This window comes from Salvelinus sp. IW2-2015, linkage group LG31 (genome assembly GCF_002910315.2).
Source record: "Salvelinus sp. IW2-2015 linkage group LG31, ASM291031v2, whole genome shotgun sequence".
Classification (NCBI taxonomy): domain Eukaryota; kingdom Metazoa; phylum Chordata; class Actinopteri; order Salmoniformes; family Salmonidae; genus Salvelinus; species Salvelinus sp. IW2-2015.
Genome location: NC_036870.1, coordinates 14,071,859 through 14,088,557, shown reverse-complemented (window position 1 = coordinate 14,088,557; position 16,699 = coordinate 14,071,859). Strand labels below are relative to the sequence as shown.

The window sequence follows — 16,699 nt, the reverse complement described above, 5'->3', positions numbered from 1 at the left end:
TGGTGTAAAGCTCGCTGCCATTGGACTCTGGAGCAGTGGAAACGTGTTCTCTGGAGTGATGAATCATGCTTCACCATCGGTCAGTCCGACGGATGTTCTGGATTTGGCGGATGCCAGGAGAATGCTACCTGCCACAATGCATAATGGCAACTGTAAAGTTTGGAGGAGGAGGAATAATGGTCTGGGGCTGTTTTTCATGGTTCGGGCTAGGCCCCTCAGTTCCAGTGAAGGGAAATCTTAACGCTAAAACATACATGACATTCTAGACTATTCTCTGCTTCCAACTTTGTGGCAACAGTTTGGGGAAGGCTCTTTCCTGTTTCAGTATGAAACAAACTCCATTTACAAAATCAATTGTGTTACCTTTTGATACATATACTACACAGATGAGGGTCATATCCAAGCCATATATGGATATCTATATAGCTCTTAGTCACACGATCTCTGAAACTATATCTAGGAACAACGTAACATAAGTGATATACGTTTCAAAATGTAGTCCTACCACAAAAGACATAAAGCCCCCCCCCCCCCTCTTTGATTTGGTTATGTACCTGTGTTGCCTTAGCGACAGCCTGGAGCCCTGAAATTAGGTTAAAATAGACTCTGAAATAGACTGAACCAAACTGGAAGGATGTTTAGTGTTTGTAGTGTATCTTCTAGCTGTGCGTAATTGCATAATGCAATATGTTGCTATAAATGTAATGTGGTTTGTCTCTTAACACTCATTCTCCTCATTCTTGCCCTTACAAGTGGGATATAACTACTGACCAAATTACAGAAATAACCACTGACCAAATTACAGTAATAACTACTGACCAAATTACAGTAATAACTACTGACCAAATTACAGTAACAACTACTGACCAAATTACAGCAATAACTATTGACCAAATTACAGTAATAACTACTGAACACAAACAACAGTCTGGGCGTAGGATATATAAGTAAATTAGGTAGATGTACTGTATGTATGCACTTAGTTCGATATGACTCAGTGTTTGAACTAGTCCTGACCACTGACTGGTATCCAAGGTTATGAGCTCTGCGTTCAGTGTAGACACATCACAGATAAATGTGATTGATTTCATGAACACTGTTTGATTCTGTGGCGACGGAGCAAAGTGAGGGCTCAGGAACCCTAGACCCAAAAGAGATATATCCTGAACATAGGATATCCACTCAACCTTGACCGGGGTCATTATAATTGGGCAGACTGATGCATTTTTGTTRGGCTCTGCTTGGCTCCACCTCCATGGTTGAAGCGAGCATGTAATAAAACACACAAAACACAAACACACAAAACACCCCCCTTGTGCTTCAGACGTCCATTCCAGTCGCCCCTTCCATTCAGTCCAACAGTCGGCCCAATAGTTATCCCTCAACAGTCCACCCCTGTCGTCATCATCTATCCTAACCCTAAACACAAATGCAACTTATTCGCAGAACAACAACAGTCTGGGTGTATGAAAGCAGTGCATGCTATCAACAACAATTATTCAATTATAGGTCATCAGGCTAGTGATATGATCTAGCCACTCTCAATGTCAAGTTGTTCTACATCATCCATTAGGGCTCCGTGAGAAATTGGTGAGAAATACAATGGCAAAAACATAGTGTAGACATATTTGAAGGCCATTAACCTAAAAGCTACAATGCTCAATGCTATAGCTGGCAATGCCTTAGATTTAATGACATACTAAACCAAGCAGTTACAGACTGGCTGAAGTGAAATTCAGATGAACTTTAATCAGTTTTCTCCGGGCATGTGCTGACCAACTGGCAGGTGTCTTCACTGACATTTTCAACATCTCCCTGATTGAGTCTGTAATGCCAACATGTTTCAAGCAGACCACCATAGTCCCTGTGCCCAAGAACACAAAGGCAACCTGCCTAAATGACTACTGACCCGTAGCACTCACGTCCATAGCCATGAAGTGCTTTGAAAGGCTGGTGGGTAATGGCTCACATCAACACCGTTATCCCAGAAACCCTAGACCCACTCCAATTTGCATACCTTTCCAAACAGATCCACAGATGATGCAATCTCTATTGCACTCCACACTGTCCTTTCCCACCTGGACAAAAGGAACACTTATGTGAGAATGCTATTCATTGACTACAGCTCAGCGTTCAACACCATAGTACCCTCAAAGCTCATCACTAAGTTAAGGATCCTGGGACTAAACACCTCCCTCTGCAACTGGATCCTGGACTTCGAGACGGGCCGCCCCCAGATGGTGAGGGTAGGTAGCAACACATCTGCCACGCTGATCCTCAACACTGGAGCCCCCCAGGGGTGTGTGCTCGGTCCCCTCCTGTATTCCCTGTTCACCAATGACTGCATGGCCAGACACGACCCCAACACCATCATTAAGTTTGTAGACGACACAACAGTGGTAGGCCTGATCACCGACAACGACAAGACAGCCTATAGGGAGGAGGTCAGAGACCTGGCCGGGTGGTGCCAGAATAACAACCTATCCCTCAACGTAACCAAGACTAAGGAGATGATTGTGGACTACAGGAAAAGGAGGACCGAGCATGCCCCCATTCTCATTGACGGGGCTATAGTGGAGCAGGTTGAGAGCTTCAAGTTCCTTGGTGTCCACATCAACAACAAACTAGAATGGTCCAAACACACCAAGACGGTCATGAAGAGGGCACGACAAAGCCTATTCCCCCTCAGGAAACTAAAAAGATTTGGCATGGGTCCTGAGATCCTCAAAAGGTTCTACAGCTGCAACATCGAGAGCATCCTGACTGGTTGCATCACTGCCTGGCACGGCAATTGCTTGGCCTCCGACCCGCAAGGCACTACAGAGGGTAGTGCGTACGGCCCAGTACATCACTGGGGCTAAGCTGCCTGCCATCCAGGACCTCTACACCAGGCGGTGTCAGAGGAAGGCCCAAAAAATTGTCAAAGACCCCAGCCACAGACTGGTCTCTCTACTACCGCATGGCAAGTGGTACCGGAGTGCCAATGTAACGGATGTGAAATGGCTAGCTAGTTAGCGGGTACGCGCTAGTAGCGTTTCAATCAGTTACGTCACTTGCTCTGAAACCTATTAGTAGTGTTGCCCCTTGCTCTGCAAGGGCCGCGGCTTTTGTGGAGCGATGGGTAACGACGCTTCGTGGGTGACTGTTGTTGATGTGTGCAGAGGGTCCCTGGTTCGCGCCCGTGTCGGGGCGAGGGGACGGTCTAAAGTTATACTGTTACACCAAGTCTAGGACAAAAAGGCTTCTCAACAGTTTTTACCCCCAAGCCATAAGACTCCTGAACAGGTAATCAAATGGCTACCCGGAACTAATTTGCATTGTTGTGCCCCCCCCCCCCCCCCAACCGCTCTTTTTGAACGCTGCTGCAATTTTTCTTTACTGCTGTTTTATCATAATATATAGTAATCTTAACTATACATTCCATGTAAATACTACCCAATGGCCCGAACCAACCGAGTGCTCCCGCACATTGGCTAACCGGGCTATCTGCATTGTGGCCTGCACCTGCGCCCGACCACCACCAAGCCCTCTTTTACTTCTTACTGCTACTCTCTGTCATCATTTATAGCATAGTCCTCTTTAATAAATCTACATGTACTCAATCAGCAGAATACCTCAATCTACAGAATACCTCAATCAGCTTGACTAACTGGTGTCTGTATGTTGTTTTTATTTCTTAACTTACTATTGTTCACCTAATACATTTTTTGCACTATTTGGTAGAGCCGGTATGCAAGCATTTCACTGTAAAGTTCACCTGTTGTATTCGGCGCACAGTACACATAAACTTTGATTAGATTTTTTCTTGCTATTCAATCTCTCTCAATGTTCTCTATGTCCTCACATCTTCTTCAACATTCCTCTTACCGATTAAACAAACAAGCAAAAGACCAAAGACACTTTGACGGCCATTGCTTAACAACAACACCTTCAGTCTTGTTTTGATCCTGGCGATCTGTATTGTGTCTGTTTAAGAAATTGGGGTCCAATGGAGAGAAAGCACCTTGGGAATATAAAATCCATGCCTCCTCCACTGATTAATGGTCTCAGTACTCCACAACCCCATCTCTCCATCCCTCGATCTTTCTCCATCTCTATTTCTCTCTCTCTATCTCTCTCACGCTCTCTCTGCAACTCTCTCTTGCCTCTCTCTCTCCTCTCTCTGCTCTCACACTACCTCTCCTTAGACCCTGTTTATCTCTCTTCCCAGGCCAGTCTCTCTGGGCCTCAGCCAGGGAGGGAGAGAGCAGGGCTCCGGGGGTGTCAGTGTCAAATAAATCAATGAGATGCTTAGGGGGCAAGAGGGGCTGGGGCTGGGGCTGGGGCTGGGGCTGGGGTCTCTACATATATGCATGTCCCATTGTGTGCTATTGAACTTGGTGTCAGCGGGACAGTGAACCCCGCATCTGTCCTGGGGACAGGAGAGCCAGGAAGGGTCAGAAGGGATAGAGAAGTGGGGTTAGGGTTATATTAGGCTGTTCTCTGGAGTTCTCCATAGTTAAGTTCAAGCTCCAGGAAGAGGAGAGGAATATTTGTATAGATCTGTTGGGTAGATGTTAGGGATGTTTGTATGTATTGATACACCACGCAATTGTTAAAGATTGAGGTATATGTAATTTGTAACTAAGAGACAACGTGTTTCCTGGTCAGGTCACATGGTCAGGACAAACTCAGGGTCTACTGTGCATTTAGATTTGAGAGCTATGTTTCTATCAGATCAGAGGAAACTGTATAAAACTATATGGTCAAAACTTCGGCGCCGATAGAGATGGCAGCCCCTCGCTTCGCGTTCCTTGGAAAATAATGCAGTAATTTTGTTTTTTACGGGTGTTATTTCTTACATCGGTTACCCGCCCCGGTAAATCTTAGGTTTCATTACATTACAGTCGGGAGGAACTACTGAATATAACGAATTAAAAGACGGTTTCAACTCACCATCGTTACCTCCAAGAATATGACTTTCTCGAAACGGGATCCAGTGTAATTGCCTTCCATCACAATACATGGTTTAACAGATCCCGCCGGCGACCTGGGCGACCCGAAAAAGGGGAAAACGTGGGCGGTCTCCGTGGTCAGAGCTTCGGAGACGGCACCATCGCCGCTTCCATTCCCTAGCATCTACTACTCGCCAATTCCAGTCTCTTGACAATAAGGTTGATGAAATCCGAGCACGGGTAGCATTCCGAAGACATCAGGATTGCACGTGCTCTGCTTCACGGAACATGGCTAACTCAAGGACGGCTAACTGGAGTCGGTGCGCAGCTGGTTTCCTCCATGAATCGCGCCGACAGACAAACATTCTTTTCCGGTAAAGAAGAAGGGGCGGGGGGTATGCCTTATGATTAACGAGAAGTGGTAGTGACCCATTGCATATATAACACCAACAAAACTCAAGTCGTTTCTGTTTCACCTGATTCTAGAACTCCTCCAATCAAATGTCGACCGCATTATCTACCGAGGCCATTCTCGCAATCATATCACAGCCGTATACATTCCCCCCAAGCAGACAGCATCGATGGCCCTGAAACGACTTTAATCTGACTCTTTGTAAACTGGAAACCACACACCCTGAGGCTGCATTCATCGTAGCTGGGGATTTTAACAAGGCAATCTAAAAAAAACCTCCCCTAAATTCTATCACAATATCGATTGTGCTACAGGGCTGGAAAAACACTGGACCATTGCTACACTATTTCCGCGACGCTTACAAGCCCTCCCCCCCGCCCCCTTTCGGAAAGCTGACCACGACTCCATTTTTGTTGATTCCTGCCTCTACAAACAGAAAACTCAAAACAACAAGCTCCCGCGCTCAGGTCTGTTCAACGCTGGTCGCGCAATCTGAATCCACGCTTCAAGACTGGCTTCGATCACGCGGATTGATATGTTCCGCAATCGCGTCCAACAACAATATTGACGAATATGCCTGATTCGGTTGAGCGAGTTTCTAGAAGTGCATTGACGATGTCTACCCACAGCAACGATGAAAAACATTCCCAAACCAGAAACCGTGGATTGACGGCAGCATTCACGCGTGAAACGAAAAGCGCGACACACTGCTTTTAACGCAGGGCAAGGTGACCGGAAGCAATAGACGAGATACAAACATGTAGCTATTCTCTCCCGCAAGGCAATCAAGACAGGCTAAGTCTCAGTACAGAGACAATGAAATGAGTCGAAATTGCAAACAGCTCAGACACCAAGAGGGTATGTGGCAGGGTCTACAGTCATCACGGATCGACGAAGATTAAAAAGAAAACCCAGCCCCGTCGAGGACATCAGGATGTCTTGCTCCCAGACAGGCTACAACAACTTTTTGTGCCCGCTTTGAAGGACAAGCACACAGCTGCCACTGGACACGGCCCCCCTACCAAAACCTGCGGGCCTCTCTCGTCTCAACTGCAGCCGAGGTGAGTAAAACATTTAAACGTGTTAACCCTCGCAAGCAAAGGCTTGCAGGCCACGCATTTCCCAGCCGCGCGTCGTCAGAGCATTGCGCAGAACCAGCTGCTGGTGTTTTTACGGACAAATATTCAATCAATCCTTATCCAGTCTGCTGTTCCCAACTATGGCTTCAAGAGGGCCACCGATTGTTCCTGTTCCCAAGAAAGCTAAGGGTAACTGAGCTAACCGACTATCGCCCCGTAGCACTCACTTCCGTCATCATGAAGTGCTTTGAGAGACTAGTCAAGGACCATATCAACCTCCACCTACCGGACACCCTAGACCCACTCCAATTTGCCTTACGGACCCAATAGGTCCACAGACGCGCAATCGCAACCACACTGCACACTGCCTACCCATCTGGACAAGAGGAATACCCATGTGAGAATGCTGTCATCGATTACAGCTCAGCATTTTAACACCATAGTACCTCCCAAACTCGTCATCAAGCTCGAGACCCTGGGTCTCGACCCCGCCCTGTGCACGTGGTCCTGGACTTCTCTGACGGGCCGCCCCCAGGTGGTGAGGGTAGGTAACAACATCTCCACCCCGCTGATCCTCAACACTGGGCCCCACAAGGGTGCGTTCTGAGCCCTCTCCCCTGTACTCCCTGTTCAGCCCACGACTGCGTGGCCATGCACGCCTCCAACTCGATCATCAAGTTTGCGGATGACACTACAGTGGTAGGCTTGATCACCAACAACGACGAACGGCCTACCAGGGAGGAGGTGAGGGCCCTCGGAGTGTGGTGTCAGGAAAATAACCTCATACTCAACGTCAACAAAACAAAGGAGATGATTGTGGACTTCAGGAAACAGCAGAGGGAGCACCCCCCTATCCACATCGACGGGTCAGTAGTGGAGAGGTGGAAAGTTTTAAGTTCCTCGGTGTACACATCACGGACAAACTGAATTGGTCCACCCACACAGACAGCGTTGTGAAAAGGCGCAGCAGCGCCTCTTCAACCTCAGGAGGCTGAAGAAATTCGGCTTGTCACCAAAAGCACTCACAAACTTCTACGATGCACAATCGAGAGCATCCTGTCGGCTGTATCACCGCCTGGTACGGCAACTGCTCCGCCCACAACCGTAAGGCTCTCCAGAGGGTAGTGAGGTCTGCAGAACGCATCACCAGGGCAAACTACCTGCCCTCCAGGACACCTACACCACCCGATGTCACAGGAAGGCCATAAAGATCTCAAGGACAACAACCACCCAAGCCACTGCCTGTTCACCCCGTATCATCCAGAAGGCGAGGTCAGTACAGGTGCATCAAAGCAGGGACCGAGAGACTGAAAAACAGCTTCTCATCTCAAGGCCATCAGACTGTTAAACAGCCACCACTAACATTTAGCGGCCGCTGCCAACATACTGACTCAACTCCAGCCACTTTAAAAATGGGAATTGATGGAAATTATGTAAAAATGTACCACTAGCCACTTTAAGCAATGCCACTTAATACAATGTTTACATACCCTACATTACCCATCTCATATGTATATACTGTACTCTAATACATCTACTGCATCTTGCCATCTTTATGCAATACATGTACCACTAGCCACTTTAAACTATGCCACTTTATGTTTACATACCCTACAGTACTCATCTCATATGTATATACCGTACTCTATACCATCTACTGCATCTCCGCATGCCGTTCTGTACCACCACTCATCCATATATCTTTATGTACATATTCTTTATCCCTTCACACTTGTGTGTGTGTGTAAGGTAGTAGCGTGGAATTGTTAGGTTAGATTACTGTTGGTTATTACTGCATTGTCGGAACTAGAAGCACAAGCATTTCGCTACACTCGCATTAACATCTGCTAACCATGTGTATGTGACTAATAAAATTTGATTTGATTTGATTTTGATCAAATTCACTTCTCAAGGTCCTTAATATTAGGACTGCAATGGTCATAACCACCTTTATACGATAGCATAGCTAACCTCTATAGTTCATTATAAGAATGACAGCACGTAGAATTCAATGCTCCCCCCAAAAAGGCCTTGTCATTCTAATCATGCCTTTCTCCTCTCTCTCTGTTTACCCTCAACATATTTTTTCTGTCATCCTCCTCTTTCATTCATCCTCCTTTTCTATACAACTGTTATTCTGCCATCTTTCAATTTTTTTCTCTAAACAACCTTTTTATCCCTCCACTTATCACTAGCCTGCTTACTTTCCTCTCTTCTCCTCTCCTCTCATATTGTCCTCCTTCCATTCTCCTCATCTCCGCCACTTCCCCTCTTGACTTTTTGAAAGTGCTAGGCCTATATTTTACTTTCATGCAGTTATATAGTATCACAAGCGAATGCAATTGTAGATTGAATTTCCCCCACAGTGATACAAGGATTAATCACTTATATACACAATACACTTACAACAAGTTCATAATTCTCTCCCCACCAGCTCCCCCTGAGTTCATGCAGTGGCCGCAGTCTGTCTCGAAACCAGCGGGGGGCAGTGCTGTATTCACCTGTGTGGCCCAGGGGGTCCCCGAGCCTCACCTCATCTGGCTGAAGAATGGCAAGATCCTGATGCCCAGCGACAACGTCAAGCTCACCAACAACAACAGGTACTGTACACCAGGGGTGTATTCATTCCGCCGATTCGGTTGCAAAACATGTCTTAACCGGAATGAAACGGGGAGGGACCTACCAGAATTTGTCCAATAGAAACTCTTGTTTTGCTCTCTTTGCTTCCGTTTGGTTCTTAAACGGTAATGAATACACAGCTGGGTTTACATTTAAGCAGACACTAAGTCTTATCTATAGCGACTTAGGCCTATAGTCAGTGCATTCAACTTAAGTAGGTAAAACAAACATACCAAAATGCAGGTAAAATGTTCGTCGAAATATACGCTAAATCTGCTAAATCAGCACTTCCCCTAGATTATTTTCCAAGTGGACATACAGAAGAGCAGTTCATATATTTCACCACAAGGTGGCATTTTTGGATAGTGGCTGAAATCTCCCTCTGTTGAGTAGGCTGAAGCTCTGTATTTACACTGAACAAGAGAGGATGGGAATCAATGATTATGTTTTTAATCACAAAGAATTCCATTGTTTATCTGAATATTTGTTTGAATACATACAACCAACCCATTTTATGTTGTTTARCCAATATATCAATGTTTTAATCTGTCCTAACTCAAATAAACAATCAAACAGATCTAATCTTTTATCTCCATTATCCAGTACCCTGGCCATGACGCGCATCACCACGGAGGATGAGGCCATCTACCAGTGCATCGCTGAGAACATGGCAGGCACCAACCAGGCTAGCGCCCGCCTGGCTGTGTCCTTGGCCAAGGATCTGCCCGACTCCCCCCAGGGCCTCACGGCCACAGCCCTCTCCCCCAGCGCCCTGCAGCTCGCCTGGATCCAATCGCCAGCCGAGATCACCAACGGCATCATCGGCTATGTGCTCCACAGCCGCAAGATCGGAGGTGAGTGAGAGTCTGTGTGATAACCTATCAGCGTTCAAAGCAGAGCTAGGAGAAAGCTCTTTCTTAATTGCCTAAAAAAATCTGTCCTCTCCTAGCCTCCTGTCCTTCATTGTGCTGATCTAAAAGAACTGGCCAGGTGAAAGCCAGCCTAATGATGAGTTTACTAAGGACTGATTTTTAAGCAATTGAGATAGCATTTTGTTTTCTTTCAAATACTTTAGTTGCACTTGACTGAGTGTGCCTGCTGTAATGGAACTTAACCCTAATTTATATTTCTTCTGCCACCACAACTAATGATAATACTGCTTGTTGTTCCCCCCAGAGCCGGACAGCAGAGAGCTGCAGGAGGCAGTCAGTAAAACCACCTTCCAGCACAACTTTATCAACCTGGAGCCAGCCACCACCTACTCCATATACCTCAAGGCCTACTCCCCACTGGGCGCCAGCCAGCAGTCCAGCACTGTGGTGGCCACAACACTAGGGGGCGGTATGTCACCAGGAACATGTTAATGCTATGATCAGCTTACATGCTGACCCCGCTGCTTGCGTTGCAAAATAAATGTACATGTTATCCAATCATTGCACCCACACTGCTCGCGCGCGTCAACATGCGTTTGCGTAGCCAGGCGCTAAAATAGAACTTGGTTCTATTTATGAAGCTCGACGCGCTGCAAGTCCTGCCTTACCCATCTCCTCATTGGTTTTTAGGAGCATATACCCACGTGGGTGATTGAAAGATGAACTGAGGTCCACACTCCACTCCAGTTGGTAGTGGTAATGCACCTTAAAGTTGGTTGCCTTCCGCCATATCAATTCCAAAGAAGAAGAAGCCTGAAGGAGGAGAGATTACAAAAAACGAACTCGGTTTACCCTTTTATCTGTGGATTAATTGTCGGAGTAGAGGACCTTGTGCATTTTAGGTGTCACGCCCTGATCTGTTTCACCTGTCATTGTGCTTGTCTCCWCACCTCTCCAGGTGTCGCCCATCTGCCCATCTCCAGGTGTCGCCCACCCGTCTGTCTGTGCCAGTTCATTTTGTTCGTTCATCCCTACCAGCGTTTTTTCTTTGCTCCTGTCTTTGCTATAGTCCCTGTTTTCTAGTTCCCAGTTTTGACCTTTACTGCCTGCCCTGAGCCTGCCTGCCGTCCTGTACCTTTGCCTCTACTCTGGATTATCGACCTCTGCCTGACCTGACCCTGAGCCCGCCTGCTGTTCCGTTGCCTTACACCCTCTCTGGATCATTGACCCCTGCCTGCCTTGACCTGTCGTTTGCCTGCCCGTTTAAACAATACACTTTAGTTTCTTCAACAATGTCTGCACCTGGGTCATACCTAAAACGTGATATTCAGGTAAAATAACAATCCATGTTTACATCCCAGGACAAATTAGCTAGCAACAGCAAGCTAGCTAGCTAAAATGCCATAGATGTTTAATGCTTTTCAACCTGTCCCCAAATTAATATAGTTGGTTCAGAGTTTGTTTTGATATTTCAACCTGCGTGTAATGATCGCGTCTGGTGTGGGTGGACAAAATCAACATGCATGTGCGCGAGAGGTCTGGTCAGCATGTTACCTTCCCCAAAGCCTAACTATAACTATTTCCCTGTGTGCAACATAAAGGTTTACACTTTATAATTACTTTCAACAAAAGCCATTTATAAACTGTATGAATAGTGTACTATTATACTTATAGTGTACATATTTATTTATTTTATTTTTATTTAACCTTTATTTAACCAGGTAGGCAAATTGAGAACACGTTCTCATTTACAATTGCGACCTGGCCAAGATAAAGCAAAGCAGTTCGACACATACAACAACACATAGTTACACATGGAGTAAAACAAACATATAGTCAATAATACAGTGAAAAAAAAAATGAAAAAAAATAAGTCTATATACAATGTGAGCAAGTGAGGTGAGATAAGGGAGGTGAAGGCAAACAAATATATGTATAACTAAATAAAAATATAAAAGGCCATGGAGGCGAAGTGAGTACAACACAGCAAGTAAAATAAAAACTAAAAAAAACAATGGAATGGTTGGTTTGCAGTGGAAGAAAGTGCAAAGTAGAGACAGAAATAATGGGGTGCAAAGGAGCAAAATAAATTAATAAATAAATACAGTAGGTAAAGAGGTAGTTGTTTGGGCTAAATTGTAGATGGGTTATGTACAGGTGCAGTAATCTATGAGCTGCTCTGACAGCTGGTGCTTAAAGCTAGTGAGGGAGATAGGTGTTTCCAGTTTCAGAAGATTTTTGTAGTTCGTTCCAGTCATTCAGCAGAGAACTGGAAGGAGAGGCGTCCAAAGGAAGAATTGGTTTTGGGGGTACTAGAGAGAAATACCTGCTGGAGCGCGGCTACAGGTAGGTGCTGCTATGTGACCAGCGAGCTGAGATAAGGGGGACTTTACCAGCATCTTGTAGATGACCTGGAACCATGTGGTTCGACGAGTATGAAGCGAGGCCAGCCAACGAGAGTGTACAGGTCGCAGTGGTGTAGTATGGGCTTTGGTGACAAAACGGATTGCCCTGTGATAGACTGCACAATTTATTGAGTAGGTTTTGGAGGCTATTTTGTAAATGACATCACCGAAGTCGAGGATTGGTAGGATGGTCAGTTTTACAAGGTGTTTGGCAGCAAGAGTAAAGATGCCTTGTTGCGGAATAGGAAGCCAATTCTAATTTGACTTTGGATTGGAGATTTGATGTGAGTCTGGAAGGAGAGTTTACAGTCTAACCAGACACCTAGTATTTGTAGGTGTCCACATATTCTAAGTCAGAGCCGTCCAAATAGTGATGTTGGACAGGCGGGCAGGAGCAGGCAGCGATCGGTTGAAGAGCATGCATTTGGTTTACTTGTATTTAAGAGCAGTGGAGGCCACGGAAGAGATTGTATGGCATTGAAGCTCGCCTGGAGAGGTTTTAACACAGTGTCAAAGAAGGCCAGAAGTATACAGAATAGTGTCGTCTGCGTAGAGGTGGATCAGAGAATCACACCAGCAAAGACGACATCATTGATGTAAACAGAGAAGAGAGTCGGTCCAAGAATTGAACCCTGTGGCACCCCCATAAGACTGCCAGAGCCCGGACAACAACCCTCCGATTTGAACACCTGAACTCGATCAGAGAAGTAGTTGGTGAACCAGGCGAGCAATCATTAGAGAAACCAAGAGCTGTCGAGTTCTGCAATAGGATCGAGTATTGCAGTAAGCAATAGGTCAGAAAGTGCCAAGTCAATGAATACTGCCATGCACGTAGTTTCCTATCATGCTACGTACGATATCGTTTATGACCTTGACGTGGTCGAAGTGCACCCATGACCAGCTCTGAAACCAGATTGCATGCGGAGAAGGTGTGGATCGAATGATCGAGTCTAATCTGTTTGTTGACTTGGCTTCGAAGACCTTAGAAAAGAGGGATAAGATAGAGTCTAGAGCAGTTAGGGTCAAGGGTTCCCCCCTTTGAAGGATAACCGCACGTGCCCATCTTGGGATCTTCAGGGACAACGCACGAAAAGAGGTTGAAGAGGCTAGTAATAGGGGTGGCAACAATTTCAGCAGATAGTTTTAGAAAGAAAGGTCCAGATTATCTAGCCCGCTGATTTGTAAGGGTCCAGATTTTGCAGCTCATTTAGAACATCAGCTGACTGTATTTGGAGAAAGAGAAATGGGGAAGGCTTGGGCGAGTAGCAGAGGGGAGGCATGCTGTTGTCCGGGTAGTAGCCAGGTGGAAAGCATGGCCAGCCGTAGAAAAAATGCTTATTGAAATCTCCAATTATAGTGGATTTGTCGTGTGGTGACAGTGTTCCTATCTTCAGACGGTTGGAAGCTGGGAGGAGTTTCTTATTCTCCATGGACTTTACGGTGTCCCAGAACTTTTTTGAATTTGTGTTGCAGGAAGCAAATTTCTGCTTGAAAAAGCCACCTTGCTGTTCTAACTGCCTGTGTATATTGGTTTCTGGCTTCTCTGAAAAGTTGCATATCACGGGGCTGTTCGATGCTAATGCAGAAACGCCATAGGAAGTTTTCTGTTGGTTAAGGGCAGTCAGGTCAGGAGAGAACCAAGGCTATATCTTTCCTGGTTCTAAATTCTTGAATGGGCATGCTTATTCAAGATGGTGAGGAGCATTTAAAAAAATGACCAGCATCCTCTACTGACGGGATGAGATCAATATCCTTCCAGATACCCGGCCAGGTCGATTAGAAAGGCCTGCTCGCTGAAGTGTTTCAGGGACGTTTGACAGTGATAGTGTATCGTTTGACCGCTGACCCATTACGGATGCAGGCAATGAGGCAGTGATCGCTGAGATCTTGGTTTAAAACAGCAGAGGTGTATTGGAGGGCAAGTTTGTTAGGATGATATCTATGAGGGTACCCGTGTTTACGGAATTGGGTGGTACCTGTAGGTTCATTGATAATTTGTGTGAGATTGAGGCATCAAGCTTAGATTGTAGGGTGTGGGGTGTTGAGCATGCAAATTTAGGTCGCCTAGCAGCACGAGCTCTGAAGATAATGGGGGCAATCATTCACACATATATGTCCAGAGCACAGCTGGGGCAGAGGGTGGTCTATAGCAGCCACAACGGTGAAGACTTGTTTTTAAGAGTGATTTTTAAAAGTAGAAGTTCAAATTGTTTGGGAACAGACCTGGATAGTATAACAGAACTCTGCACAGTCTTGCAGTAGATTGCAACACCGCCCCCTTTGGCCGTTCTATCTTGTCTGAAAATCTTGTAATTGGGGATGAAAATGTCTGAATTTTGTGGTCTTTCTAAGCAGGATTCAGACACGGCTAAAAACATCCGCGGATGGCAATGTGCTAAAGCAGTGAACAAAACAAACTTAGGGAGGAGGCTTCTAATGTTAACATGCATGAAACCAAGGCATTACCGACAGAAGTCATCAAAAGAGAGCGCCTGGGGAATAGGAGTGGAGCCATACTGCAGGGCCTGGATTCACCTCTACATCACCAGAAGAACAAGGAGGAGTAGGATAAGGTACGCTAAAAGCTATGAGAATTGTCGCCTAGAGCTACTGAGCAAGAGTAAAAGGAGGTTTCGGGGCGAAAAAATAGTTTAAAGGAATAAGTACAGACAAATATGGTAGGATGTGAATACAGTGGAGGTAAACCTAGGTATTGAATGATGATGAGAAGAATATGTCTCTAGAAACATCATTGAAACCAGGTGATGTCATCGGATATGTTGTGTGAACTGAGAGGTTGGATATGTATATAGAGAGCAGGGCTAGAATCGTACAGTGAAATAACCAATAAACACTAACCAGAACAGCAATGGACAAGCATATTTACATTAAGGAGAGCGATGCTAATCGAGTGATCAATAAGGGTCCAGTGAGTAGAGTTGGTTGGGTCGTGGCATCCAGACAGCTGGCCGGTATATGGCTATCGGTAGCAGCATAAGGATGGAGGTCTGTTTGTAGATACCTCGTGCGTTTCCTCGTAGGTTAGTGGGTTCCGTGTAGTGGGTTCCGTGTGGTAGAGGGATCAATCCAAATTGGCAAAATAGATATAGTGACCCAAGGAAAAAATAAAATAAATAAATAATAATAAAATAATAGTTGTCCAAATACTTGTTCAAATAGCGCCGATAAGACAGCAACGATTAGCGGCCTCAGATGAGCGTTCATAACGTCGGGACGGAGGTGCCAGTTGGATAAATCCCTCGGGCAGATAACGTCGGCAGTTAGTCCCGGCAGTCAGTCGTGAAGGCCGGTGGGTTCCGTATCTGCACAGCAACAAAAGAAACGGTCCGGATGGTGATGAACTCCTCAGCTCTAGCTCCAGAATGATTAGAGTTTGCTCCGGGTCGACGTAAGCCAATAGTCACACGGTTTGCAGCTAGCTAGCTGCGAAATCAAATGCAAGTGTCCAAGCCTGCGGCTGGAATCCGGGGTGAGAGAAAAAGAGTCCGGAATGCTCCGGTCCGATCGCGTTGCACAAAGGCCGGTAGATATTCGAGCTAAAGGAATAGCTGATGACCACTAAACGGGCAGCTGAAACACCAACGCTAGCCAGCAAACCGGCTAATTTCGGGGCAGCTACAGATTAGCTTCTGCTAGCTATCGCGAGTAGCTTCTGGTTAGCTTTCAGGCTAGCTTCTGAATTAGCCCCGGCTAGCTTCCACGATGATTTTCAGATTGAGGTAAATAATAAACAATTTTTTAATTGGTGAAGCGGGTTGCAGGAAAGCTTTTGCAGGAAAGCTTTTGTAGTTGAGTTCTTGGATAATAAAATAGATAAAAGATATGCGAAGAAAGGTGTAAATATATATATATACAGGACACGAACAATACGGAACAGAAAAAGACGTCTGAACTGCTAAGCCACCTTGGACGTGAGGATGCTATTAATACATTTGTGTTTTTGAATTTAACATTTATAAACATTTACTCACATTTATAAGCATTCCTAAACATTTATAAGCATAAATAACGTCTTATTTATAAGAGTTATAATTAAATATAACCAAATAAAATGATTATATTATATTATGGGGGAAAATGTAAAGCTGACCTAGGATCAGTGTCTAGTGGCTACTTCACTCTACCCCACATACAGTAGCTCCATGTACAGTATACTGCACAAAGAGGACAGCAGAGTTATGTAGCTAGACTAGTGTAAGATTGGGAATATGTCCTGTGTAAGATGTAGCTTTTTTTATGATTCTACGGCCTGATAGCCTGCCTGGTTATTTACAACCTGTGATCGAATGAAGGTGTTTATCTCCTCTTCCCTCTTTTGATATAATTTCATCATTTTTACATCTCGCATCCCCCTTTT

The 16,699-nt window shown here is 45.4% G+C and overlaps 1 protein-coding gene across 2 annotated transcripts in view; it reads left to right on the top strand.

Annotated features, from left to right (window-relative positions):
* LOC111956165 (immunoglobulin superfamily DCC subclass member 3-like) overlaps positions 1-16,699 on the top strand; it is a 50,908-nt gene that overhangs the window by 22,386 nt on the left and 11,823 nt on the right. For both annotated transcript variants that reach the window (XM_023976616.1, XM_023976615.1), the window contains exons 7-9: positions 8,860-9,025; positions 9,648-9,898; positions 10,221-10,385. In XM_023976616.1, coding sequence (XP_023832384.1) covers positions 8,860-9,025; positions 9,648-9,898; positions 10,221-10,385 — 582 coding nt within the window. The remainder of the gene's footprint in view (positions 1-8,859; positions 9,026-9,647; positions 9,899-10,220; positions 10,386-16,699) is intronic.